This window comes from Microtus oregoni, unplaced genomic scaffold, assembly GCF_018167655.1.
Source record: "Microtus oregoni isolate MIOR12 unplaced genomic scaffold, Mior012 000014F_ref0000157, whole genome shotgun sequence".
Taxonomy (NCBI): Eukaryota; Metazoa; Chordata; class Mammalia; order Rodentia; family Cricetidae; genus Microtus; species Microtus oregoni.
In genome coordinates this window covers 20,362,848-20,390,590 of record NW_024543073.1, presented here as the reverse complement: position 1 = coordinate 20,390,590, position 27,743 = coordinate 20,362,848, and the positions used below count along the sequence as shown (strand labels likewise).

General features: G+C 40.1%; 1 protein-coding gene across 1 annotated transcript; it reads right to left on the bottom strand.

Annotated features, from left to right (window-relative positions):
* Positions 1–27,743, bottom strand: Aggf1 (angiogenic factor with G-patch and FHA domains 1). The gene is made up of 14 exons (XM_041663493.1): positions 27,256–27,743; positions 23,927–24,029; positions 23,162–23,355; positions 21,715–21,879; positions 20,533–20,721; positions 16,835–17,156; positions 15,902–16,013; positions 15,511–15,562; positions 11,210–11,311; positions 9,515–9,680; positions 8,533–8,615; positions 4,270–4,397; positions 2,664–2,763; positions 1–997 (listed from the first exon to the last, which is right to left on the bottom strand). The coding sequence occupies exons 1-14, from the start codon at positions 27,457–27,459 to the stop codon at positions 797–799; spliced, it is 2,121 nt and encodes a 706-aa protein (XP_041519427.1). The 5' UTR covers positions 27,460–27,743; the 3' UTR covers positions 1–796.

Below are 27,743 nucleotides of genomic sequence, written 5' to 3'. Positions count from 1 at the left end.
TCTTTAAAATTTTTTTATTGCATTTGAAGACATTTCCAGGAAATGTTTGTGTTTGAAGCCTTGGCTAAGTGATCATCTGTACTAGCTGTCAGATTTCTCTGGCACGATCCCATTGCCTGCAATGGTGTTTATCAAAACTAAAAATGCTAGCACATTGAATACGCCAATACACACCCAGTGGTTTCTATCAAATATTTCTTCAGCTAGGAAAAACCCAAAGGCAAATGCTGAATATATAGTACAAATCAACATTCTTCACAGAAGAAAACAGTTTGAGACTAATTTTCTATAACACATTACCTGCTCATCAGTTCTTAATTTACTGCAGTTATTTCAGGATAAGATTATGCTCCACTACTCACGGTTTCTCAATTTAAAAAAAAACAAAAACCTAAGTTCTAAAGGTGTAAACAAGTACACACACAGAATTTCTTGTCTGTGCATCTTAAAACAACGGGCACAGGGAGACAGGACAAATGTACACTGAAGTCATTACTGGTCACTTGGATTTTGCTTACATGTCTAGTGGCCCTCTACAGGTATGGTAATGACAGTATAAACAACCAAGTCTGACAAGCTCCGCCTGTGCTCCGTGACCTGCAGTCCACTTCCTGCATGAGTTCATTCAGCTCCTGCTTGCTAGGGAAAATGCTCTCTGCAAACTGTAAAGCACACATGTGTGGAGCAGGAGGCCATCTGACGAGCTCCCCCGTCACTGACATTTTGGGGACCCAAGTTTGTACAATAAAAGTTTCCAAAATCTTTTCAAAGCTCCAGTCTTTCCTGTGACAGACCTTCATTCTGCAGTCCCCTTCACCCACGGCACTGCCCCTGCTGCATCTTTCAGAGGTTTAGTATCTGTGAAGTTTTCTGCAAACCTCTCTCTTGCTTTGTCCCAGTTCTTTTTGCTCTTATTCTGGAGAAAGTGGAAATCATCAATTGAGGACGGCTTCCCTGTACCCAAGCCCGCATGTGTCCGTCGAAGCTGAAGCTGGATCTATTATGAAAGTTGAACAAAGAACTTGTTTTAGAACCCAAACACACCAAAACCTGCTATGGGCCACTCTGGGGAGAGACGCTTCCTATAATTCTTTGACATATTAAAGGCTCGTGTAAGGAAAACACGTCAAATGCATGAATACATATAGGAATATATGTACTATTTTGATGTGGGAATCCCCTCTGTGTGCTGTCATTACCATTAATAAATAAAGAAACTGTCTTGGCCTGTTGATAGGGCAGAACATAGATAGGCAGGGAAGACAGAACTGAATGCTGGGAGAAAGAAGGGCAGAGTCGGGGAGGAAACCATGGAACTGCTGGAGACAGATGCTGGGAATTTTACCCGGTAAGCCACAACCTTGTGGCAATACACAGATTAAATGGGTTAAACTAATATGTAAGAGTTAGCCGGTAAGAAGCTAGAGCTAATGGGCCAAGCAGTGATTTAATTAAAATAGTTCTGTGTGGTTATTTTGGTTCTGGGTGGCCAGGACAAACAAGGAAACGGACTCCTTACTACACTATTTCCCACGGAGCCTAAGCTCACTCACTGTGTCTGCACTCTCTTGCCAGACCTAAGTACAGCTAACTCTATTTAAAAAATGGTCCTTAGACAGCCATGACCTTTTCAATTGTGATGAAAAAGTCCCATTATGTTTTATGTAAGTTTATGCTTTATTTCAGCTGCATTCCTAGCTATACTAGACTGCTCAGTCCACAGACACAGGAGGGACACACTGGAATGGTGCAGAGTGTATCATTCCATTCTAATCAAAAGTAAAGGCCACGGTCTATTTAAACCACTGCCTCGCCTCACCCAAGTAAATGTACAAGACTAAGCATTAAAATGGGTAGAGGAGGCTTTACCTACAGGACACCCTTGAACATGGTTCTTATCATGCCCACCTTATACAAATGATATAATTTCAAACACGCCCAAAGACTCAGTGATAAGGCCCATACATACTCAGGGTCTAATAATAAGACATTCTTCCCATCATGCTACAATAAACATGAGAAAACTGACACATATCCATGCTGGTGGTCTGTCTGTTTTGGCAGTTTATCAAGTACTACATAAAGGTCTACTGTCAAAAGTACTTTAGAGAGAGAGAGTTAAAGAAAACTGTTATCTCCTATCAACTATGGGATTACAGAATTTAACTGATGCATTGTTTTCTAGACATTATTCTTTGTACTGTAGATACAGAGCCCTGGGTTGCTTAAGCACAACAGATTCTTCAGCTAATGCAGAATCCGCCTACAGGGAAACAAACACTGATTGGTCCTGCAATGTTCGGCACCAGACTAGTAAGAATGTCATTTAAAAATTTTAAAAGGACTGAGAGTAGCTTGGCAAGAGAGCTTGTTTAACATGTTTAAGGCCCTGGGTTTAGCACCCAACATGGTAAAACAAACAACCCAGAAACCCACACAACTAAAAAGCACAAGAAAACCTTTGACTCAGGAAATAACACTTTAACAGACTTGATTTAAGGAAGAAAAAAAAATCTAACAAGGCTTTCCCAAAACAAAACCCACATGTGTTAAGTAAGAACACAATAAAGGCCTTAATCGTTTCTGTTCTGGGTTACTACTATAGCCCCAGAGCCTGGCAATGTATAGTCAAAGATTTATGAATGAAAGAAAACACATCTTACCGGCGTTTTCATTCCTCCACCATCCTTTCCCAGGCCCTCTCCCTTTCTCCAACCCATCTTCTCCAACATCTTCCGGCCTTTGTTGCTATCTGTAATTTCACTGTAGAGGAAAATTAAGATAACTGATTTATAAAAATTTTAAGGCCATATGTACAATAAACTCCTGCATTAAAAGTAACTGGTACAGCTACTTTAAAAAAACTGCTAACTCATAGAGGACAGAAATTCTACTCCATAGATGCAACTAACGGAAATGCACGTAATGACATATGTGCAAGCAAGCAAACCTAATGGCAACAAATCATAAGCAACTCACATTAATGAGATACCCACATACAGACAGACTGAGGATTTCATAAAGGAAGTTCTATGGCAATGAAAGGAAGCTGTATCAAAGAAAGCCACACTGGACAAAAGAATGCAGATGCCACATGAATACTGCACTGCTCCAGTCACTTAAAGCTTCAGAGTCAGTGGAAGCTCTGCTGTCAGGACAGAGATCGACTTTAGGAAGGAGAACAGGGCAGGGATCAGCACAGGTCAAAGGTTACTGACACTTGTGCACTTCTTGTCCATGAAACGTGCACTCTCAGTGAGCTGGATTTCCACAGTTCCACAAGCTGGAACAGCCAGCACAGAACAGTATGACTTTCTACATATAGGAACGTACCAATGAAAGGGAAACAGAACCCTTTGTTCCCTACTTGCATTCTGTGTGATGGATTTGTTAATGCGAGAGTTTTGATTTTGTTTTATTACTGTCTCACTGTGTGAGAGTGACTTTTAGCTTCTTTTATAATATACCAAGTGACGCAGGCCAAGTTGATCACTCTTTCCGTCTAATTTAAATCTAATGTAATCTTCATGCTCTCCAACGTAAGAAATGTTCTATTGTTGCCGTGTTTGTCCTGCTGCGTGCTGCATCTGTTTATAACACTGCATTTCAGCAACTGATTCCATGCAGAGCAGGACATCCCGTTCTACAACTGTAACTATTTAAACTTTATACAGGTATATACTGTGTTTTAATAAATAAAGTTTGTATGAAGGCCAGAATGCAGAATGTGACACTAGTCAGCCATACAGGCCAGGCAGTGGTGGCGCACACCTGTAATCCCAGCAGCCACACTAGTCAGCCATAGAGGCCAGGAGGTGGTGGTGCACGCCTTTAATCCCAGCACTATAGAAGAATATATAACAGGAGGAGACAGGTCTGATATTCAGACTCAATTTGAGGATTCATGGAGGCAGGACCACCTATTTTTGGTCTGAGACAGAGATAAGAGTCAGTGGCTAACTGCTTTGTTTTCCTGATCTCTGGTTTTTCATTATTCATGCTACAACCTGGTGTGCACAAGTGATACAGTTTGAGAACAAGGGAGAAAAATCACAATTTTATAATTTTCATTTCTGCATGGAAGATTCAATCTGACTCAATCAAGAATGAAAAATAATGCAGCCAATTTAATACAAAGTGTGGTCATATTATAGTCCTCAAAATCACATTTTTTCATGTTGATTTTCAAAGACACTTTACCATAAGAAAAGAACTAGTTAGTCAAAAAACTTAAGAAGGACCATCATACAGGTGTCAGTCAACACTCACGAGTGAACAGACGCAGGGGCATCATCTCTTTGGAAAGTTCCTTCGCTTCCAACCTGCTCCCTGCGTTTTCCAGCTCTGTCTTTATATTTTGGATTCTTCAACGCTTTTTCATCTTCGTAGTCTGTATTCTTAACCATCACAAACCATTGATTGAGAAAAAAGAAAGCAAATAAAAATATAATTTAGTAAACATGGTTCAATGGCAACTCTCCAGACATGAATGAAAACAAGTGGCTATCTATGCTGCCCGTTATTAAACATGCTTTCAAGTTGTATCACAAAATAAACAAAACAAAATTAAAAAAAAAAAACAAAACAAGGAGATAATACGCTGAAAATCCAGTCTACTTTTCACTTGCTGCTGTGGCCTTCTATCGTCATATGAACTAGTATTCAATGGCTCAATGGGTAAAGGCACTCGCCCTGGGGCCTGGAGACTCGAGCCCCATTCCTATTCCTTATGAAAATGGAAGAGCACCACCTTCACAGAGCTGTCCTCTGACCTCCACAAGCACTGTGGCATGCATGCTCACATACACATCAGGTGTGCACTCATAATAATAAAGCCTGAACCCCTAGGATTGAGAAAAAATCTACTTCCCCCTTCTCTAGGGATCCCAAAGAACCTAACACAGTACAGCAGGCTCATGGTAAAGGTGCATGCACCCAGGTGTGGTAGTAGCACCCAGGTTACACCCAGTTTCAACAGTCCCTGCATTTTATAAATGGTACTCCACTATAAGACTACAGCATGGTTTGTTTATCCATATTTAAAATACATCTGAATCTCTCTCAGTTTGAAAGTGTTACTAAAACACAAGAACAAACATTTGCTATCAGGCTCTGTAGAAAACTATTCTAAGCTGGAATGACAGATACACCTCCAGCCCTTTTAACTTTTAAAGTTACCACACTGTGTTCCCAGAGTAACCGCACCATTCAACACTCCTACCAGCCATACAAGAGCATCAGTTTCCTGAACACCCTGTGAATGACTGTATGGCCATTCTATAGATGCTCACTGATATCTCACTGTAGTAATCGCTTACTGATTTTTTTCTGGGGGGAGGGGGGATTGTCTTTACTTTCCAACAGTATCTTCTTTGGAAAGTGTCTGCTAAAATCTAGTACCTTTCTTTTCTTTTTAAACATAGGGTTGCCCCCACCCCCACAAACTCATGTATTTAACACTTGGTCCCCAGCTGGTGGTGCTGTTTGGGAGGTAATGGAACCTTTAGCAGGCAGAGCCTTGCAGGAGACATATGTCTCTGGGAAGGGCTTTGAGTTCTTAGCTTTGTCCCATTTTCTGCTCTCTACCATGTTGGACTGGGAAACAGGCAGGGTCATGGAGATGGTCCTTGCCATGCCCTCTTAACAAAAGAGAAAAACAACAACAACAAAAAGCTCCTTGTCAGAAAAACATTTCAGATACACAATAGAACAGATTCAGACATAAAAGGCCTCTAAACGAGACACAGTATGTTTTAAAAATGTACAGTAGGCGTGGAAGAGAGAAAAAAAGAGTATAGACAGTAATAAAAAAATAGCTTTAAAAAATAAAACAAAGTCTTTAAAGAGACAATAAAAGTAACATAAGAGTACAGATAGTCATAGATTAAAAGAGTAAAGAAAAATGAGCCATGTAAAGATGAAAATGCACAGAAAGTCTGGGTTATGCATATTATTGTGTTTTCTTTAAATTTTTTGACTGCAGAGAGACATTTGTTTCTGGGGGCTGATAAATTAATTCAACATAAAGGTATCTTAACTTCAAAATTTGGGTCTAAGGATATGTTACTTTGAAAAAGAGGATCTGCTTTTGTTTCCACAGAGGATGAGAACCTGTGAATTCCTTCCAGGCTAATGTGATTTGATAGGACAAGAACCCAAAAGGTCTCCATGAACCCTAAAAAATACTTCATCCAACAAACAGCTGGAAGCACTTTGGAAAAACTATGCCCAGATTCCCCAAATGATTGTTTATAAATGTTTTCATTTAAAGAGGGGTATGTATAGAAATAAATACTTTACATTAGTATAGACTTTGGTTTATTGATACAAATTTAAGGTCAATTTGGTATATGTATATTTCTATTTTTGTTTAAGGTATGTGTTTATGCAGCTCATTTAAAAATGTACATATAATTAAAAAATACAGATCAATAGTCTTCTATAATAGTCAAATTTGTAGTCACGTTAGCTAAGTTTTCTAGATATACAGAGATATATTTCAGTTAGATAATCTTCAACACTTTAAAGACCTATAGAATATGGCATTTAAAATGATTTAAGAACTTAGACTTTTCTCAACAGTGAGACATGTCTGATTCTGGCAGCACCAGTCTACGTCAAGAGGATGATGGGCATCAAAGAGGCTCCTATGGAGTTTGTTAGCCATTTGGGCAAGAAATTGCTCTTGCCTGGAATTCTTCATGGTATTCTGTATGAACTGAACATGCAGGAGCCACAGAAAAATGACTGAGAAACTTGCTAAAAAGAAAGTGAGATGGTCCTTCAGGATTCCCTGCTTCATGAAAGAGTCTGCCAGACATTCTGCAGGACACAGAAGAAAGCAACTGATGAACTTTGCCAGTACAAGGCAGAACAGATAGATCTTATTTCCTGCTTCACGGAAAAGTCTGCCAGATACTATGGGCCTGTAGGCTGACAATGGATCCCCAATGTTAAAAAAGAACTTTGGGTGACTGTCCAGGCAGCAAGATGTCTGTCAATTCTAGAACTTTGCTTATAAAGTTGTTTATAATGCACTTCCTGTTTATTTAAGTAATAGTATATCCTTCTGGAGTCTTTGAAGAGTTGAAGACAGTTATAGTTTTCCTTAGTAATAATAAAAGATAAATTAGAAATAAAACTTTAGACTCAAAAAGACATGACAGATAATATTTTCCTTAATTAGCCACATGTAAATGGACTAAATATTATAACTGCAATTCTTACTTGATACCTGTCTTGTTATACATAATTTTAATCTGTTAAAGTTAAAACTTTTAAAATTAGATAGAAAAGGGGAGATGATGTGAGATTCCCTTCTGTATAAATAATATGTTTTATTAGCATTGGCTAATGAAGAAGCTGCTTCGACCTATGGCAGGGCAGAATATAGCCAGGCTGGAAGAGATATATTTAGAGAGAGTAGGCAGAGTCATCATGTAGTTGCCATAGGAGAAAGAAGCCTGAACACTGGAACCTTACTGGTAGGCCACAGCCTCGTGGCAATACAGATTAATAAAAATGGGTTAATTTAAGATGTAAGAGCTAGCTAAAAATACACCTGAGACATCGGCCAAAGAGTGTTTTAATTAATATGGTGTGATTATTCGGGTCTGGGTGGCCGGGAATGAACAAGCAATCTCTGCTTACAGAGCCTGGCCTGCCTCTGCCTCCTGAGTGCTGGGATTAAAGGGGTGCACCATTATGCCTAGCAACCCAATCCTTTCTTTCAAAGAAAGATTTCCTGAGGTTAGGGATATAGTTCAGTGCTAGCATGCTAGAGGTCCTGAATTCAGTAACTAGTATTGATGGGGACAAATTCCCACAAGTTTTGTTTCTTTCATTCACATTTTAAAGACTTTGTTACATTTACATTAGTCAGTCATTTTTGTGTTTACCCATGTGCTAACCCACCCCCATGGAGGTCTGAGGACAGTTTGTGAGAGTCAGTCCTTTCCTTCTACCATGTGGGTCCCGGTACCAAACTTAGGGCCTCAAGCTTGGCAGCAAGTGCCTCTACCTAGTGAACTACCTTGCAAACACATTTTACATTTCTACGTTTACATCAGTAACACATTTTACAAGGTATATAACATGGACCAACACTCTTCTTGTTCTTATCGTTCACTTTTTGGTTTCTGTTCTTTGAATTTGGCCATCCAATCATTCTAGGTAGCACCATTTGTTGGGGGGAGAGGGGCAGGCATGCTTTCTCCATCTCATTACGTTTATATCATTTTAAACATCAAGTTTTCTACATGCAATGCAAATACCTGGGTCTACTTCTGGACTAATTCAGGTCCACACAGCTGTGCATCAGTGCTTGCAGCGGCATCTTCCCCTTCAGCTGTTTAGTGAATTTATTGAAAACTCTGTCTACTTAAACATAACCGCTACATTTTCAACTCCAACTTCAGCAGTTATGAACACCAGAACTACAGACATTACCTAAGTAGTCATGGTAAATAGCACTTAATCATATTTAATGTGCTTAGTACACTGAACAAATGAAACAATATCCAACATTGTTACCTGCAAACCATACTTTACTCGTATTTTCTTTAGTGCTTTTCTTCTCTCCAACTCCTTTTCCTCTTTACTTAATGCTGGACCAACTAAAAGGAAAAACTGAGTTTGAATATAATAAACTTTATAGAAAACTAATACTAAAAAAGCACACTAGTTTATCACACTTAGTGTATTTTCTTGGAGATTTCATAATCTTATTTTTCAGTACAGTAGAATAAAGTTCCATTATGTATATCATATTTTACTATCCATTCATCAGCAAGTGGAAAATATTATGCCAAGATACCTAACCCAGGACCAGAAAAAAGACAAAATGTCTTTTTCAAATTATAAATAGATAAAGTAAGACAAAATGTGTTGTTCACTCTGCTATGTGAAAAACTTTAAATGTGTCTACAGAACCAAGAAGGCAGAAAGGGACCGTGAGGGGGGAGGGCAAAGTGGGGCACATGTGATACGAGAAGAGGATTCCAGCACTCGGGAGGCAGAGGCAGGCAGATCTGTGAGTCTGAGGACGGCCTGGTCTACAGAGAGTTCCAGGACAGGCTCCAAGCTACACAGAGAAAACCTGTCTCAGAACACCACCCTCCCAAAAAGAGAAAGAAGGGTTAAATGTTTAAGTGTGGATGGGAGAAGATGAAGAGGTTAGAATGCAAATTAGTCAAACCTTATAAGGATATATGAAAATCCCTTCTGGAAATCACTATTTTGAAAGCCAATTTAAAAATACAATTTCTGGAAAAGACTTTAAATCGAGGCACCGTACACAAGTGGACAAATGCTCAGCACTGCAGCAGCACTCATGGAAGCGCCTCCTGTCTACAAACCCCATCACTACACTCAGGCGGGCACATTCACCTACCTCAGCCCATGGCAGAGATACGAAGGGTGGGAGGTGAGAGGAACAGGCCACACTGCATTTTATATACTTAGTGAATTAAAGTTCTAAAAAGTATCACACCCACACTTAGTGTGTTTCACGTACCAAAAGGCTCGCCTTTCTTATCGAGGCGAAGGTGAGCTCTGACCTGCCCTGGTTCACAGCCATCGCAGGTCTCGCTGCCGGGGTGAATGTGGAAAGACAACACAGTCTCCCCAATTTTCACCTCATCACCGTGTTCAAGGACGTAAGGATCACTTTTAGTTTTTGGCTAGATGAGACATTTTTAATGAAACAGAAAACACAAAATAGTCACATGGTTATATTCTATCTATGGTAAGAGATGTTGATGATAATGAGGAAAACCCAGGAAAGGAGACACATGCACACTTATACAGCTTGATGGATGGACTGTGGGAAACACTCTACCGTGACAGTAACTTAGTGGTAGAATATGTATTTACCCTGAAGCAAACTCTCGGATCAATCCCACAGTTCCCTGTAGTATTCCCCAAAGGCTATTTATAATTTTGATCTTATTAAAACTCACCAATTTTCTTACCTACCAGCCCACTCTGGACTTAATCTACTAGCAAAACATATAATCACAGGAGAGTTACGTTAGGAGGAAAGTGCCTTCTTTTAAAAAAATTTACCTCTGTGTGTGTGTGCTTGCGCACACATGCATGCAGAGGGGGTTAAGACTGCTCAGAGCCAGAGCTCAGGCAGGTGTGTAACTTGTTACATGGGCACTGGGATCACAACTCTGGCCCTCATGGTTGCACAGTGAGTATTCCTAATCACTGAGCCACCTCTCATCCCTTCATGAAATTTAATTGCCTTCTTTCACTTTTAAAGCACAAGAACAAGGCCTCCATGATGGTTTAGATGATCAACTTGACAGGATCTAGAAGCGCTTATTGCCTCTGGGCACACCACGGGTAGAGAGTTCAGGGTGACCTCTGGGCACACCACGTGGAGAGTTCAGGGTGACCTCTGGGCACACCACGTGGAGAGTTCAGGGTGACCTCTGGGCACACCACGTGTGGAGAGTTCAGGGTGACCTCTGGGCACGCCTGTCAAGACCCACCTCAACTATGGGCCGCACCAAGCCATGGGCTAGGATCCTAGACTGAGCAAACAGGAGGAAGTGAGCTCAGAGCTAGCATTTTCTCTCTGCTTCCTGAAGACTGACAGAACACAACCACCTGCTTCACAGCCAGGTCTTCCTCACCATAATGGACGGTTCTCTTCCTTCCTGGAGTTGCTTTGCCAGGATATTTGGTATTCAGCAAATCCCCAGTTTAGCATTATTTTTATTAACACAAGAGAAGGGCACAAAGGGCAGCTTGGGATGCCTAATGGTCCATTGGAGGCAGGGCATCTGCTTAATATGCAGGAGGAACCTGAGCTAAATTCACAGCAGCACGCAGGAAAAAAGAGGGTCACCAAAGCTGCTTATATGAATATTCATTCGGTCCTGGGCCAGTGAGATGCAACTCCATGAAGTTATTCTGTGACCTCCACATGCATGTAAACACACAAAAATTTTTTAAGAATATTTAACCTAAATAAATTTCATTATACATTCATACCTAAAAGTAGCAACAGAGACAAAACTAGAAGCCAAAACCCACCAGACCAACATCTACTATATATTTTTTATTTAGCCCTTTCTAGAAATTTCCAACTGAGTTACACACTTGGATTTGAACTCTGATCTGAACCAAATGTTATCTATAAGGACCAGGACCTGAGCCCTAACAAGGAAGCTGAGGCAATTACTACATACTCACTCACCTGAAGAATCTGTTTCCCGTTGACAACAGTACCATTCTGGCTGCCCTGATCCACAAGGACGTAGCTTTGCAAGTCATGGTCGAAATAAATTTCTGCGTGAAACTTAAAGAAAAGCAACCAAGCAATTATAAAGCACTGCACATTTTCAACCCAGAGCTAATTCACTAGTGCGCAATGGTGTGGCTATTAGTCTTTGATCATTGCTCTTGCATTTCTTTTAATGCTTTTCTCAATACAAATTATTACAGGTCTCTGATAGAAAATATGGAGGCTATACTTCCACCTTCAACTATGACAAAAAATTCGTATATATCCTGACTCTTCTGTTTTTTAACATAAGTACTATCAGTGTCTATTTAAAATCATTGTAATTCTCAATACAAACTGTTGAAACACTCATGAACTCCCTACAGAAGCAAGTTCTCCATTCTTCTGGACAGGGACTGAGCCTCCCTCGCTGGAGAGCACGTTATTCATATATTCTGCAGCTCTGCTTCGTGGCTTAGCATTACACTATGCAGCTTGTCTAAGAAGTGGCTATAGTTGTTCCCTTTGTTATATGAACAGCCCCACAGTCAATGCTTCTAAAACTGGATACCTAGGCTTTCTAGGGTATTACTATCTTTAAAAATATTGCTGTGATCAGGTTGGACAAGTGGCTCAGTGGTTAAGAGCACTGGCTGCTCTTCCAGAGGACCAGGGTTTGATTCCCAGCCCCCACATAGCAGGTCATTCACACCGAGGCTTACACCATGTGCAACCCCAGTTCAGGAAATCCATTACTTTCTTTTCTTTGGGCCTCTTACAGACACCCAAGTAACACACTGTTGTGGGATATTTGCACACTGTGAAGATGTGTTGCTGTGATTGGTTTAATAAAGAGCTGAATGGCCAACAGCTAGGCAGGAGGCATAGGTGGGACTTTTGGGCACAGAGAGGAAGTAGGAGGAGATAACTGAGGCGCAGAGGAGACACCCAGACATGAAACTGGACATACAGAATAAAAGAAAGGTAAAAAGCCACATGGTAAAAGGTAAAACAGGTTAATTTAAGTTATAAGAGCTCGTGAGAACAAGCCTAAGCTAAGGCTAGCTTTCATCGGTGGTAAGTCTCCGTGTCACTACTTGTGAGCTAGGGGCCCACAGAAAATCCAATTCCAGTACACAGATATACATTCAAGTAAAACACATACATTTTTTTTAAGCTAAAAAACCTGCTCTGAGACTTCTTGTGTGTACAGCATCTGCACACAATCCAGCTATTTCTCTAAGATACTTAGGAAATGGAACTGTATGCAAATCACTATATGCAAATTTTTTCATTTTTTTTTTGTGTGTGTATTGTGTACGTGGGGTACACTGGGTGCACACTGGGCATTTCAGGGTATGGATGTGCCAGGGTGTATGTGTAGAGTCAGAGGACAACTTGTGGGAGCCAGGTCTCTCCTGCCACCATGTAGTTTCTTGGGATCAAACCCATACTGTCAGGCTTGGCAGCAAGCACTTAAACCTAAAGAGCCACCCTGTCATCATCTGGCACCTATATGCACATTTCTAATCTTACATTAAACCTGCCATATTGCTTTCCAAATGGATGTATCAATCATATTCCCACTGTCTATGAGAATTCTTGTTGCCTTAACCAACACTGGTGATGGATGCCCTTAATCCCAACACTTGGGAGGCAGAGGCAGGTGAATCTCTGAGTTTGAAACCAGCCTGGTCTAAAGGGCAAGTTCCAGGACAGCCAGGGCTACTTAGAGAAACTCGGTCTTAAAATTAAAAAAAAATAAAAAATAAAAAAAAACTAATGTGTGTGTGTGTGTGTGTGTGTGTGTGTGTATATATATATATATATATATCCTTAACCAAATATATACATATATAAAGAATATAGATATCCTTAATCAAATCTGGCTCTTATCAAAATTTAAAATTCCTAGGACTCTACCAATATGTAATAAAGTTGCCACTAGATCTTCTGAGTAAACTGGGAGCATGGAGACCACGGAAGAGGGTAGAAGGGGAGGGAAGAGGAAGGGAAGGTTGTGGAAGAAAATATATAGCTCTATAAAAACAATTTAAAATAAATAATAAATAAATAAAAATAAAAAAGTTTGCCACTGATTTTGAGATTCTCTGATTTCTACTGAAAATCTTTTTCTAAAAGGTTTCCTTCAATATTTTTAACTATGCGTATGGTGTAGGTCCATGTGTGGGTCTGCACAGGGCCACAAAGTCCGAGGGAGGCACCACATGCCCTAGGGCTACAGCTACAGGTGCAGTGAGTCACCTGATATAGGTGGTCAAACCTCTGGAGTAGCATGTGCTCCTAACTGCTAAGCTGTCTCCCCAGCCACTCAAGTTCCTCTGCCTGTGTATGACTTTCTATAGTTAATACATCTAGAATAACTAAAGTGTTATATGGTTTCAAAGTGTTTTCACACTGCCAAATCTTATTCCACAAAGCTCCTCTAAACTGAGCTCCCAATAGAAACAATTTTTAATGACTGTGAATAAAAACTCAACATTGGCTTCACATTTGTATTGCATATTCTAAAGACTAGATGACGTCTAGTGATGACGTTGTCTCCAGGGTGAACAGACTGTATCTTGACTCACTGGACATCACAATGGGCTTGGAGAATATAAATAAATCCTGTCATAGTTTGTGATGGCCACCACTGTCTGCCTTTTTAATTTAACTCATAAGCTTCAAACTTAGTCAAAATTACTGATGTGTCGGTGTTACTATGTTCTAAAAACTCATAAAGGCTTCTATTCAATGTCCAAGTATTTGTCTCTGTTTTCTTTCATGGCAACCTGAAAGATTTTAAAAATCAATATACTCATTTCATCTACCTGGGAATGTGTAGTATGTGCTATCAGTCTCATGTTTCCTAGATTATCTGCCTACAAGAGAATGTTTCTTTAACACCAAACGAAAGCAAGAAACTCCACCTGTATTCCTGCCTAGCTGAGAGGGGGGATGGATTTCTTTACTAATGCAGTTACATGTTGGGCTTTCTGTGGAGGCACAAATAAGTGAACAGGTAGATGAGGAGAGTTCCCCGCTTCCAACCAAGTGCTGGGGAGGCCTTTCCTAATAATAATGGGAAATGAATTCCATTTTTTTTTTAAGTTTTTTGAGTCAGGGTTTTTCTCTGTAGCCTTAGCTATCCTAGACCACACTATGAAGACCTGTCTGGCCTCGAACTCACAGAGATCTGTTTGTCTCTGCCTCCTGAGTGTAAGGATTAAAGGTGTGTGTCACCACCACCTGGCATAAATTCTATTCTTAATAGACAAAAATACAGAAAGTCTCTGTAAGGTTCACATTACTCCATTAAGTAAAAATAAAGTTGGGAGTTGTAGGGGCAGATACTTGCCTACTATTCACAAAGCTCTGGGTCCAACTTTCAACAATAACAGAAAGACAGTAAAAATGCAACTAGAAACCCAGAGCATAAGGAGTCCCAGAAGCTAAGCCTTCCCTCTATTTTAAAGGTGCAATTGTTTGTTTATAAAACTCAACCCTTTGCTGTTACAACATGAAGTCACTGAAACTTTGAGAAAAGAAGAAACAGGATCCTAGGTTATCCATGGGTGGCAAAGCATTTGGGTTCAAAGCAAATGCATTGAATCAGAGTTGAATATTTTTTAATTGAAACAAAATGCAGTGTATTTACTTCACTCAATAAACGGGTTACTATTTTACTATTCACTATCTAAGTTAAATCCATGCTTTGTAACTGCTGCTTCAAACTTAAAAAGGACATAATTAGCCAGGTGTGGCGATACACAGCAATAATCCCTGGCCATGGATGGTGGCCAGGCCTATTACTTAGGAGGTAGATGTAGAAGGATCTGGAGGTTAAGGCTAGAAGGCTAGACTCTGCTACTTAGTGAGTCTGAGGCTAGCCTGGGCTACAAGAGACCTTGTCTTAAACCAAACCCAAACACAAAAGCTCCATAATTTTCAAAATGTGATAAAGAACTTGTTTCTCAAACACTGTAAGAAACAAACTGGTACTGCCTTCACCACTATTGCTACACTATTAACCTTCTCATTAAAAAGAAGTCAAGTTTGCTACTAAAATGACTTTGGGTTTTTTTTTTTTTTTTTTAAAAATAGGAGATCTTGTTATATAGCCCAGGTTGATTCAGAACTCACTGTGTAGTCAAGGCTGTTCTCAAATTCTTAGCTCTCCTGCCTCTGCTGACCAAGTGCGGGAATACAAGCTAAGGACACACACACACCTTTTTCCCTCTTAGGTCTACAACTGAGAAGAAGGGTCTTACCTTACTGACGCCAACTTCAGGGATTCGGAGAGTATGTTCCATATCCTTTTCCCTACAGCAATAAGTAAAGGATCTTTAGTGATTTGGGGATCATGTGCAAACACAGCAGTGTCAATGATAGGGTCAAGGCATGTTTCTACCAGATGTTTAAATGGAAGCCTAGCGCAGGGGTCTAGTTGTGGATTGCCCTTACTGACACATCAGAGTTGGCATCTTCCCCACAATGTTTATTTACATCATTTTTTTTGTTTAACTGTGCTTTCTTATGATGAAGATATGGTTTTAGTCTTGTTTCCAGAGCACATAGAACAGTGCTTGAAATACAATGCAGCTCATCCATTTTGTAAATTAAGTGAAGACTTTCATATACAACAATATGAAGCACCCTTACCTCCCAATCGTGGCTGGCTTTACAGCTGTAATGATGAAAAGTGAGCCCGTCTGCAACACTGGAGATCTAACAACAATCACCCGAATACAGGGGGGCCAAATCTTTTCTTCATCTACCAAGGTAAGAGGAGGATAAACATTAATTTAAGTGTTATGGAAATTAATTTCTCATCGGGAAGTGGTAGCATACCCCTTTAATCCCAGAATTCAGGAGGCAGAGACAGGTGGCTATGAATTCAAGGCCAGCCTGGTCTACAGAGTAAGTTCCAGGACAGCCAGGGCAGTTACACAGAGAAACCCTATCTCAAAAACAAATAAAACAAAAAGGAAGAAAAAAATTAATTTTTCACACAGCTAACTAAAATCACATAGGTCCAAATTCAGTAGTAGAGTACTGCCCAGCATGTTGGTTCAATAGCCAGTATAGCAACAAGCAAAAAACTTTTCAAATTCTACATACCCAAGCATATATATGTACATATCTACATATATATACACTGACATGTAAGACTTACTATCGTGACTATTATTATAGAACAAATTTAAGTATAATTTGTGTTTATAATTATAGTGTTTTGCATCTTCATATCAAGCAAAAAAGTTAGAATGACCATAATTCCTATGAGATTGACTTCATGAGCTATGCTTTTAATGGCCATTTACTTTTCCTGTCCAACTGCAAAAGCAGACATGAGCAACACAGCCTTAACCTGTCTTAGAATTGAGGGAGTTTAGTCTTATGTTCAGTGGAAGCCTTTCAATACAATGCAGCTTTCTTAATACAGTGATCATTTTCTCAGGACTTGCCTTCTAAAAACCGACTAAGAATTATTCTCATAATTTCCAATGTCATCAAAATAACTGGGCGCCCTGTCAGCTATCCGACAGCAGTTTTGTTTTTTTTATGGCCACTGTGTATTATTTCCTTGCATACCTTCCTCCTCTGAGTCTTCTGAGGATTCCTTGTTCTCACTGGTACTGTCTTCATCGTAACTGTTCTCACTCTGAGAGTCTGTAATCTCACCTTCTTCTGGTTCACTCTCACTCTCTCTAATTTTCTCATCCTTAGATGACGCTGAATTATCATCTCCAGGAGACTCCACAGTGCCTCCACTAACGGGAAGAGCAGGTATTAAGGGACTACTTCTGTGGTGAGTGTCTGTTCTGGCCTTCTTTTTCACATTTGCAGAATTGTCTTCCTCGCTGCAGTTTATATAGTCAACATTGCAGACTTTCTGATCTTCTGAACTCAAATCCTAGACAGAGGAAAGCAGCAAGTAGTGACAACACTGCCATCTTAGAGCACTCTATCGAATTCCATCGACTGTGGGAGGATACAGGACAGCAACAGAACAGGAGTCTGCTGTTAGAACTTAACATCCACTGTTGATACCCAGCAAGGCGTCACATGGGACAACAGCCAAGTGCTGGCCACTCCACAGCCTCCATCCATTCTCAAGGCCCAATATTCCCAGCCCAGGCCCTCATTACCTACTATGTGGCTTGTGTACTAGCCTATAAAAAAGCTGTGTAAAAAAAGATGTAATGTAACTTCTATTTGTACTTCTAAACTTTGTACTACTCACATTTAAAAACTTTAAAAAAAGTATATTTACTTTTGTAACATGATTTTAAAATCTTGCAAATACAGAATATCCTCCTATATAGGACCTGCACTAGCCACATGTAACTAGTGGCCTTACTGAATAGCGTGAAACTTGAGAAGGTATCAACTCTAAATTTTTGAGTTTTTAAATAACACAGTGTACATAAAACACAGAAATATTTTAATAAACAACACTAATATAAATAACCAATGTTATCAAAATTGAGATTTTGGCAAAACTGAACATTTTAGAGTTAGCTACATTAAAAACACACAAAAACTTAAAATACAAACGAGTTATTCATATGCCTTTAATTCTAAAAGTTCAACCTGTCTACCATAAACCTTTTACTACTAATTTTTGGCATGCTTTATAAAAAATGAACAAACTATTTTTAATTAACAAATTAAAAGTATGTATTTTCATTACATCTATTTTAAAGTATGTATAGAATGATGACTAAATCATTACATATATTTTAAAGTATGTATAGAATGATGACTAAATCATTACATATATTCTAAAGTATGTATAGAATGATGACTAAATCATTACATATATTCTAAAGTATGTATAGAAGGATGACTAAATCATTACATCTATTTTAAAGTATGTATAGAAGGATGACTAAATCATTACATATATTCTAAAGTATGTATAGAAGGATGACTAAATCATTACATATATTCTAAAGTATGTATAGAAGGATGACTAAATCATTACATATATTTTAAAGTATGTATAGAAGGATGACTAAATCATTACATATATTTTAAAGTATGTATAGAATGATGACTAAATCATTACATCTATTTTAAAGTATGTATAGAATGATGACTAAATCATTACATCTATTTTAAAGTATGTATAGAATGATGACTAAATCATTACATCTATTTTAAAGTATGTATAGAATGATGACTAAATCATTACACATATTCTAAAGCATGTATAGAATGATGACTAAATCATTACACATATTCTAAAGCATGTATAGAATGATGACTAAATCATTACACATATTCTAAAGCATGTATAGAATGATGACTAAATCATTACATATATTCTAAAGCATGTATAGAATGATGACTAAATCAAGCCAATGAACATGTGCATTACACACTTTTTGTGGTCGTAACAGTTTATTCTGACAGTGACTTTCAGAGAATATAATACATGGGCCAGGGACACGGCTCGGCAGTGAGGTGTGTGTCGAATACGCACAGCTCCCGGGCTCAGTTTCCAGTCACTAACTCTAGGCACCATTCTGCACAGCAGACAATACAGTATTAGACTGAGAAGCACAGAGGAATCACTCTCTCTCCCTTTGGAACGTAACACTCATTTCTCTTTCTGCCATGCCGCAAATAACCAAGGGAGTTCAGACGTAATTTTATAAACCATGACAGCATATTTCTAATAGCAGCATAAATAGAGTTTGGAGACAGGCTGAGCATTTGCAGTGTGATAAACTATATATATCCCAGCAATACAAACTCCCCAAGGGCAAAAGCAAGGGCAAGGAGCTAAAAAGCTATCAGGAGCTTTACAGGCCATGTAAATTAGATTAAAAATATCTATGTCTACACTTAAAAAGTATGTTCCAATCTTCTGTTCTTTATTTTTATCATCATCATCATTACTTCTTGGAAAACATAAAAGAAGAAAATAAATCAAACTGTTGGAGGCACTTTTCATAGGAATTTCCTGGTATAGACTTTTAGATCAACACCCAATAAGAGACAAGAAAATGAAGCACATCTGTGCACGCGCATGTGTGTACATATATGTATATGTAAATATACATATATATCCATAAACACATATATGTATACGTGCATATATTTGCATATATTTTTATATGTCTATACATAAATATTTTCCCCAATACCTGCCCCGTTACCTTCCTTCCACACGTCCTCATCTGTAAGAAGTGAGGAGAGAGTATCTTAAAAAGGAAGGGCATTATTGGAATGCTTCACAGCTCCTTCTCACTCCTCTTCCTGCTAGGAAGAGGGCTTTTATAGTCCCGCCCTTCAACGTTTAGACTCTAGTAACCAGGACAAGGCACTACAATGGACATCCCAAAGTAATTACTAGTAATTCACTAACATACTTTTTTATTCCAAAGAGAAAACACATTGAGAACAGAAAATAATACCAACAGAATCTTACTTCCAAGTATTGACAGAATTTATTTTAAGTAAATTCTTTAGGTTTAGAAAATATGAGATAAAATTCCCAAAGCACACAATTCAAACAACGTGAGTGTAGTAAACACACCCCCACAACACCAACCTCAGCCATCCAGGGGGCAGAAATAAGAGAAGAGCATTCATAATACTTTAAGTACTATGGTTTCCTAACTGATTTTAAAATTCCCTTCAGTCTTCAGATATAAATTTTTTTCCTTTACTTGTTCTTTGTTTTGTTTGTTTGTTTGTTTTCCAAGACAGGGTTTCTCCATGTAACAGTCCTGGCTGTCCTGGAACTCACTTTATAGACCAGGCTGGCCTCAAAATCACAGAGATCCACCTGCCTCTGCCTCCTGAGGGCTGGATTAAAGCCACCACTGCTAGCTACGTCATCATGTTCTTAATTAACCAAAGCCTCATTCCATCAGTCTTAATTTCTTTACTGCACTTGCCATGATTTCTGCAATGCCAGGGATCCAGCTCAGGGCCTTACACCTGGAACATAATAAACTTTCCAAATTAAGGTACATCCCAGGACCCTTTTCCCCCCATTTCTTATACATACAGTTGCATTAATTATGCAAAGAAATTGTCTCAATTTTTTGAAACATAAATTACTACAAATACATTCTCTACCTAATGAAAATAAAACATCTTAAAGATTTCTGGTCAACCTCTTTCCAAAAAACAAAAGAGGCTGGATAGATGGCTCAGCATGTAAAACATTTTAAATATCTTAAATCTCCTCCAAATTTATAAAACACCTACTTCTAGTGACTGATTTTGTGATATTACAGCACTGTAAAATATAAAAATTAAGAAAGCATTACCCTTTCGTCATTTGCTGTACAAGATCCTGGCTCCTTTCTTCTCTTCTTCAGCTTTTTATCTCTGCTAGGTTTTGTGCTGGCTGTCTGGTAAGGCTGTAAATCTACTCGAGAGTGAAATTGGTATCGACCACTTTCCACATCGCAGTAGTAATAAATCCCAGTGGAAGGATCATAGTATAGCTGGTTTTCCTTTCAAAGTCAAGAAAATGTAAGTTTTATTCATGTATAATGAAACAGAATAGAAAAATAAACAAAAATGTCAAACACATTCCCATCTAGTGAATATATTTGTTTTAGCAAGTATAGTATTTTTAGGAAATAATGAATTAAAAAAAACCTTAAATTTTCAAAAATATTTTATTAATTAATAACTGCTCTGTTTTCCTTAGTAAGAAAAAAAATTAATCTTAATTGCATCAAATGAAACTGTCATTGTTTACGGTGTTTTGCTTTATAAGGAAAAGCAATTTCATATGGTCCAACTGACCACATTAATAAAAGAATCAAAGGACCTGTTTTGAAGGCATGGAAATTAAGGCACAGATCAGAGAGCTGAAAATGAATTCAACCTGGTACCAAACTCCCGAACTTCTTAACAATACAAAAAAAAAAAAATCCGACCTTCAACATTTAATAATTAAAAAATAAAGAAATTTGGGGAGGGGTAACTTGTAAGAAACTGGGAAACAACTATCTTCACTAATTTTCTATTTTTTTCTTTGAAGGAAAACGAGCAAGGAGAATAAAACACTGAAAAACAAAAATATTTGAAATGAAAGATATCTCCATTTATAGTCAACCAAATTTTATTATGTATACAATATTCTGTCTGCATGTATGCCTGAAGGCCAGAAGAGGGCACCAGACCTCATTACAGATGGTTGTGAGCCACCATGTGGTTGCTGGGAATTGAACTCAGGACCTTTGGAAGAGCAGGCAATGCTCCTAACCGCTGAGCCATTTCTCAGCCCCCTCAACCAAATTTTAAAAACAACAGACACCATCATTAACATACAAGACCACAGGAAGAATAAACTCAGGGATGGGAGCCCACTCCTCAGCCCACAGGCATAATTTTTAAATACCAATTCTTACTTTTCTTACTTCAGCTTGGTCTTAATTTTTGCTCTCAGGCAACTAAAAATACAACAGTGCAGAACTGAAAAGATCTGAGATACTCACAGAATCATAATAGAAACCAGTGCTGTGGTCAAAATACAATCCCGTGTTCTCGTCGTAAGTAAAGCCGGTCTGCGACACAGCGGCTTCCGCTGCAGCTCTCAGGCTCTCTGCTAGCGAGGAGCCTTCCAAGGCCGAGCCCTCGGTGGCTAACACGGAGGCACTCTCCTGATGAGACATAATCACACCAAGTGATACAGCAAATCTAAGGCGCAGGACTTAGAGCCGTGTTTCAGTTTGTAATAAGAATAGATAGCCATCAATATAATCTGAACCATTTTTTAAAAAATATTTTCAAGTATTTTTCAATTTAACCTTGACTCTGAATTTTTTTTGTTTTGTTTTGCAGTGCTGAGGATCAGACAGGGAGATGAGAGGCAGATGCTGAGTTTACCCTCAGAATCTTGTCTGAGTTTTAAAACCACTAAAGTAAGATAACAATTATTCAAAGTTAAATGTTTGATAACACAGGGAAGCAGAGACTATGAAATACTCCTTAAACAATGATCTAGTTGTTAAATACGTTCAAAGATAAAAGTATTTTAAAACTAGAGATGGAGGAGAAAACTCTAGCTTAAATGAGATATATCAGATAAAGGTTCATAATTCAAACACTGTAAAACCAAATTCAGGAAAACTCTAAATAATGCTGAGGCACTTAATATAAAGGCCTTGAAGCTAGCAGGTGAGGGAGGAAGAGAGAAAGCTGCCTTTTACTTCCAGGTATATCCAGTTTGGGGACACACACCTATAGTACTCAGTACTTGGCAGGCTCAGGTGTGAGGACAGTTTGTGCCAAATTCAAGAGCAGTGTGGCAACATCGTGAGATCCCGTGTCAAGATAACAGACACTTTACATATAAAGTATAAAACCCATTACTGTCCTTGTGTCCAGAGTCCTTCAAAGCTTTCCTGTAATGTGTGACTGTGGATGTGAGGACCACCACAAGCACACGGAGGTCAAGGTCAAAACCGTGTGCCCTTGAGGAGGTTCCAGGGTTAGAAACTGGATTCAGGCTGCCAGGCTCGTACAACAAGCACCTTAACCTCCTGGGTCATTTCACTGAGCTCCAGGGTTTACGGACTGAGTTAAGATAGACTGACACACAGTCCTTTAGTTATGTTATGTAATCTAACAGAAAAACAATCACAACTAAAAACACATTCCCAGTTCTGTTTTCTAGCAACCATAGCTGAATGTATAGATACAGATAATACACTGGAGGCTGAGGCAGGACAACTGAGCTCAGGGGTTCAAGAACAACCTGAGCAACAAAGAAAAACTTTTATTTCAAAAGACAAAACAAAACCGATACTCTTTGCATAATCATGGGTAATACTGTTTATAACTCCTGTGTCCATCACAGTGGATCAAGGAATTCTGTTTTTCTCCATAAGCAATTTAAGGATAAATTCCTGGGCCCACATTTCATGGTTAGCCTTTTATTACCTGTGAATCAGAGATGAAAGGATCCTCTTGTCCACATTTAACACAGTCTGTTCCGTCAGTACCAGCATGACTATCACTGTCTACTTGTGACTCGTCTTTAGTGGAAGCTTCAACATACTGACTCTGCTGTGCAGTTGGTTCCGTCTCTTTACTGGGAAGATTATCATCATTGTAATACGCCTGGTAATAGTAATCTGTAGCAAAGACACAGAAACGGCTGATGGGTGTATGGAAGAAATTTAATGGCTAATTGCAAACCCTGAGTAGTGAACACAAAACAGCACCCATTGAAACACTGAGTATCTAGCACAAAACAGCACCCATTAAACCTGGCCACAGGCCAGACCAGATTAAAAGGGGAGAGAGACAGAGGTGGTTTACCGACTGGCAAATCATTAATTATGATGAATAAGGTGGGGAGGGGGATTTTCCCAGTACTGGAGAGCCTGAGGCAGGAGGTTGATAAGAATGAAGCCACTCTGAGCTACCCAGCATGTTCCAGGCTAGCTTTATCTCCATATTGAAAACTCGACTCAAGCAACAAGAACAGAATACTTAGTATAGCACTGAAAACATATAGACATTAAAGAAATTACAGACATACTATATTTCTATTTTGTCACCATAAATTGACCAAAACAAACAAAAATAACCAAGTGATATAGAGAAAAATCAGTGTTATCAGAGTCTTCATATTTACAAATTTTGTCTGTTTTACTTTTAAAGAAATCCGACTTCAACATGTCATAAACTAGACACGAATACCTGAAATTGACCAAGGAGCCTGGTTCTCTGTCTGGACTTCTACATCAGACGTCTTACTATCTTCATTTCTCCCACAGTGGAGTATTTTACTGAGCTCTTCCACCTGAAAGGAAGCAAAGCTTTAGGGAAAATAAACCATACAGCAATCCAGTAACACACATAGTGCTTGCTATCGTTCTCATGACACCGCAGGGCATGTTTCCTGGTAGAAGTTGTGGAGCTGGGCCCAAAGCAGACAGTTCCTTTTTGGTGACCCCACAATTCACAGGTTATGGTTTGGCTTGACTTTTGACTTTTCTCATCTCCCCCACCCCCGCCCCGCTTTTCTCCTTCCTTTTTTAACACAGATCTCATTATTTTGCACAGCAGGCAAATAACAAACTCAAAGGCTCAACAAATCCTCTTACTTCAGCCTCCCAGATAGTTAAGACCAAACTGTGCATGCCTCTGTAACCCACTCAGGATGTTTTCATACTCCTAGGAAAACACTCAAATCACAGCAGGGCACGGTGGGCCAGGCCTTTCAATCCAACAGGTGGCTCACTAAGTTTTCAAAGCCAACCAGGGCTACACAGTAAGACCCTGCCCTTAAAAAAAATAAAAGAAAAGAAAAAGAAAAAGGAAAAAGAAAAAAAAAAGGCAAACCATTCAAAAATCATCCCTCCAAAACTCTAGGGGCGGAGCTTGGTGTGGACACCTGCCCAGTGATCCTAGACTCAGTCTCCAGCAATGTAGAAAGAAAAGTCCAACTAAATACAGTTCAAATACAAATACAGGCAAGTTCTACCCCTAGCATGGAAAAAAACAAAGCAAAGGTTTATTCTCATAGTCTCAAAGGCCAACAATTCGTGCTTCAAAATTACACGGTTTCATCTGAATTCTCTACCACTCAGTGACACGGAGTTACTTACTTCAATATAGCAATGCTATCTGTATGCTGTATGTACTCTATCCTCTGTCCCTATCACAAATAACTACAGCAGAACGGAACAGTGAACATGACAAAGCAGCGTTGCTCCTTTGTGTGCATTTTGCACTGAAGCACCACTGCGAGATGCTATGCAGGCCCGGGCAACAGTGTGAACATGCCCGTGAGTGGATGAGAACTGCCTCAATCCATGTACTTCATCAGTCAGACAGGAGGTCAATCTGTGCTGTATGCAAGAAACTAATGAAAAAGCTGCTAAATATTTGATGACCAGTAAGCTTAAACACAGAAAAAGCAGAGAGGAGTTACATAGAGGTTCACCTAGGCACTTTATGAATTGTGAGATCTGCTCTTACTACTAAGACTAGAACCGGGCCAAGGAAAACAAATTAGTGAAAACTGTTAAGGAAGGAGGCACTGGCTCTCAGATTCATCCCTGTCATTCACTCCCTACCCTAGAAGGCCAAGGGCCTCGCCCTGGTGCTGACTGCCTGCCACCATCACAGCTATGAACTGGAATACTTAGCGTCTACCACATTTACACAGGAACTTTGAGGAATGTCTTGATTTACACAATTGCTTTACAGATTAGTTGTCCTGATGTCAATGTTACACACAAAATATCTTAAGAGACAAAGTAACTTGTGAAAGGCTTGTTAAGCCCCAAACCAGCACATATTATGGATCTATTAGGTCATCCCTTAGTCACTGCTCCAGAAGAAACTTACTCAAACATTTGGGAAGATAGATAGCCACACCCCACCCTCCTAGGAGGGAATGAATGAAGTGAATGCTGACTAGAAGGTAGCATCTCTCTCCCTCCCTCCTTCCCCCACCCCTGACATGTCTCTACACACTATCCAAACTAGCCTAAATATTTCTAGGCTAGAAATTAGAAGTGTAATTCTAAAGAATGGGTACAGAAGTCATCTCAACCCAGCAGCTAGTTTCTGAGCTCGTTTAACAATACTATGCCAGGGACTGGAGAGAGAGAAATGGGGCACTTGCTGTGCCCAAGAACAAGCTGGCTTGGTCTCTAGCACATCTGTAACATCAGAACTGTGGGTGGTAGAGCCAGGAGGATTCGTGAGCATTGCTGGCTGCCAGACTAGCCAAAAAGAGTCAAGTCCTGGTGAAGGAAGAGACCCTGTCTCAAAGAAATGAGGGAGAAGAGAGGACACCTCATGTCTCTCTCTGGCTTTCATGTACACACAGGTAGGAATATACCAACACACATATGCACGCATGCGCGCACACACACGTACCACATAAAGAATAGTATGGCAACCGGGTGGTGGTGGCGACGCCTTTAATCCCAGCACTTGGGAGGGAGAGGCAGGCAGATCTCTGTGAGTGAGTTCGAGGCCAGCCTGGTCTACAAAAGCTAGTTCCAGGACAGGAACCAAAAGCTACAGAGAAACCCTGTCTCGAAAATCAAAAAAAAAAAAAAAAAAAAGAATAGTATGGCAAAGTTTGAGGACATTTCAGTATCTACCCTGGAGATGTAGTTTTATTAAGCATTAAATTATGGAGAACATATTAACTTGAAATTAAGTATCTGGAAATAACTTGTTAGGATAATATGCAACTATTCAATGGTCAAGCTAAAAATATTGTTTTAAGCACCACTGTCAAGTATTTATCCTTACTATAGGTTATGAAGATGAAACACACTACTAGTATGTATTTACTACAAACTACTAGTATGTGTTTACCTGTAGACAGGTTTACCTCTCTACAAATGAATCCAAGACAATATGTTCAACTGTGTGTAAATTGTGTAACTTCCTCTGCATGCTATTAATCAACCAGATTTTATAAGCAACTGGGGTGCTAAAGGTAAGAAATGGGATTCAAAGCTCAGATTCAAAGCTCAGCCTTAAGCAATGTCAAAAGGTTGCAGTGGGTGCTGTTCCATGCCTGAATCCCAGCCTGGGAGGATGAGACAGGATGACCACGAGTTTGGGACAATCGTGGTCTACATTCTAAACTCTAAGTCAGGTGACTACGAAGTGAGATTCCGTGTTCCAAACCTGGGGGGAATAGAGACCAAATAATGCGAGCCCACAATCCCAGCACTTGGGAAGTGGAGGCCTATTCAAACACTGAACTTCAAGGTCATCCTTCACAGCGAGCTCAAGGCCCAAGTGAGCCTCCGCCCAACCAAAACTCAAACGTGACCAAGAAAAATAAATAAACAAACACGCCCCGTCGTCAGTGGGTCAGGAATCTAGACCGAGTAGCCCGTGCTCGAATTCATTCAGGCCTGCTCTGAGACAGTCGTCCAAATTAGCTTGCACTTTTCAGCGGGCTCCGAAGGTATTCGGGGTTTTTAACAGCTCTGGGCTTTACTGATCTCAATGACTCCATAGAGAAGCTCTGGCCCCGGCGGAGCGCGCACCTGCGTGCGGAGTTCCTGGTTACTGCTCTCGGCGCTCCGGTACAGCCGCTCCGTGTGCTGCAGCAGCTTCTCCACCTCCCGCACCTGCTTCTTGCAGCTCCGAAGCTCGCGCTCCAACTTCTCCACCTTCCGCCTTAGCTGCGCCAGCTCCGGCTCGGGAGAGGCGGGCGGCGGCGAAGGCGGCGAAGGCGCCTCGGATGCCATGCGGCCGTGAGCGCGGGATCCGCGGGCGCCCGAGGGCTGCTCACGCCGACACCGGTGCCCGCCGGCCCAGCGGCCACGGGAGCGCGCGGGCAGCGAGAGGCGGCCTCACGCCCGGCCTGCCGCGGCGGGCCCCGGCCATGGCGCCCCGAAGTCGGCGAACGGGGCTACGAGCTGGGGGACGAAGCCGAGCCCGCCCGGCCCGCGCGGCCGTGAGCCAGGATACCCGCCTGGTGACAGACTCGGAGGAGCCGGGGAAACAGAGGACCAACCGGAAGCGCTCTAGT

What these genes read in the sequence shown, in the direction of transcription:
- Aggf1 (XM_041663493.1), bottom strand. Translation starts at nt 27,459, where the DNA reads ATGGCATCCGAGGCGCCTTCGCCGCCTTCGCCGCCGCCCGCCTCTCCC. An exon ending in ACCAGGAACTCCGCACGCAG is followed by an intron (nt 24,030 to 27,255) that starts GTGCGCGCTCCG and finishes GCTTCCTTTCAG; the next exon opens with GTGGAAGAGCTCAGTAAAAT. An exon ending in AGAAGACTCAGAGGAGGAAG is followed by an intron (nt 16,014 to 16,834) that starts GTATGCAAGGAA and finishes TTACCTTGGTAG; the next exon opens with ATGAAGAAAAGATTTGGCCC.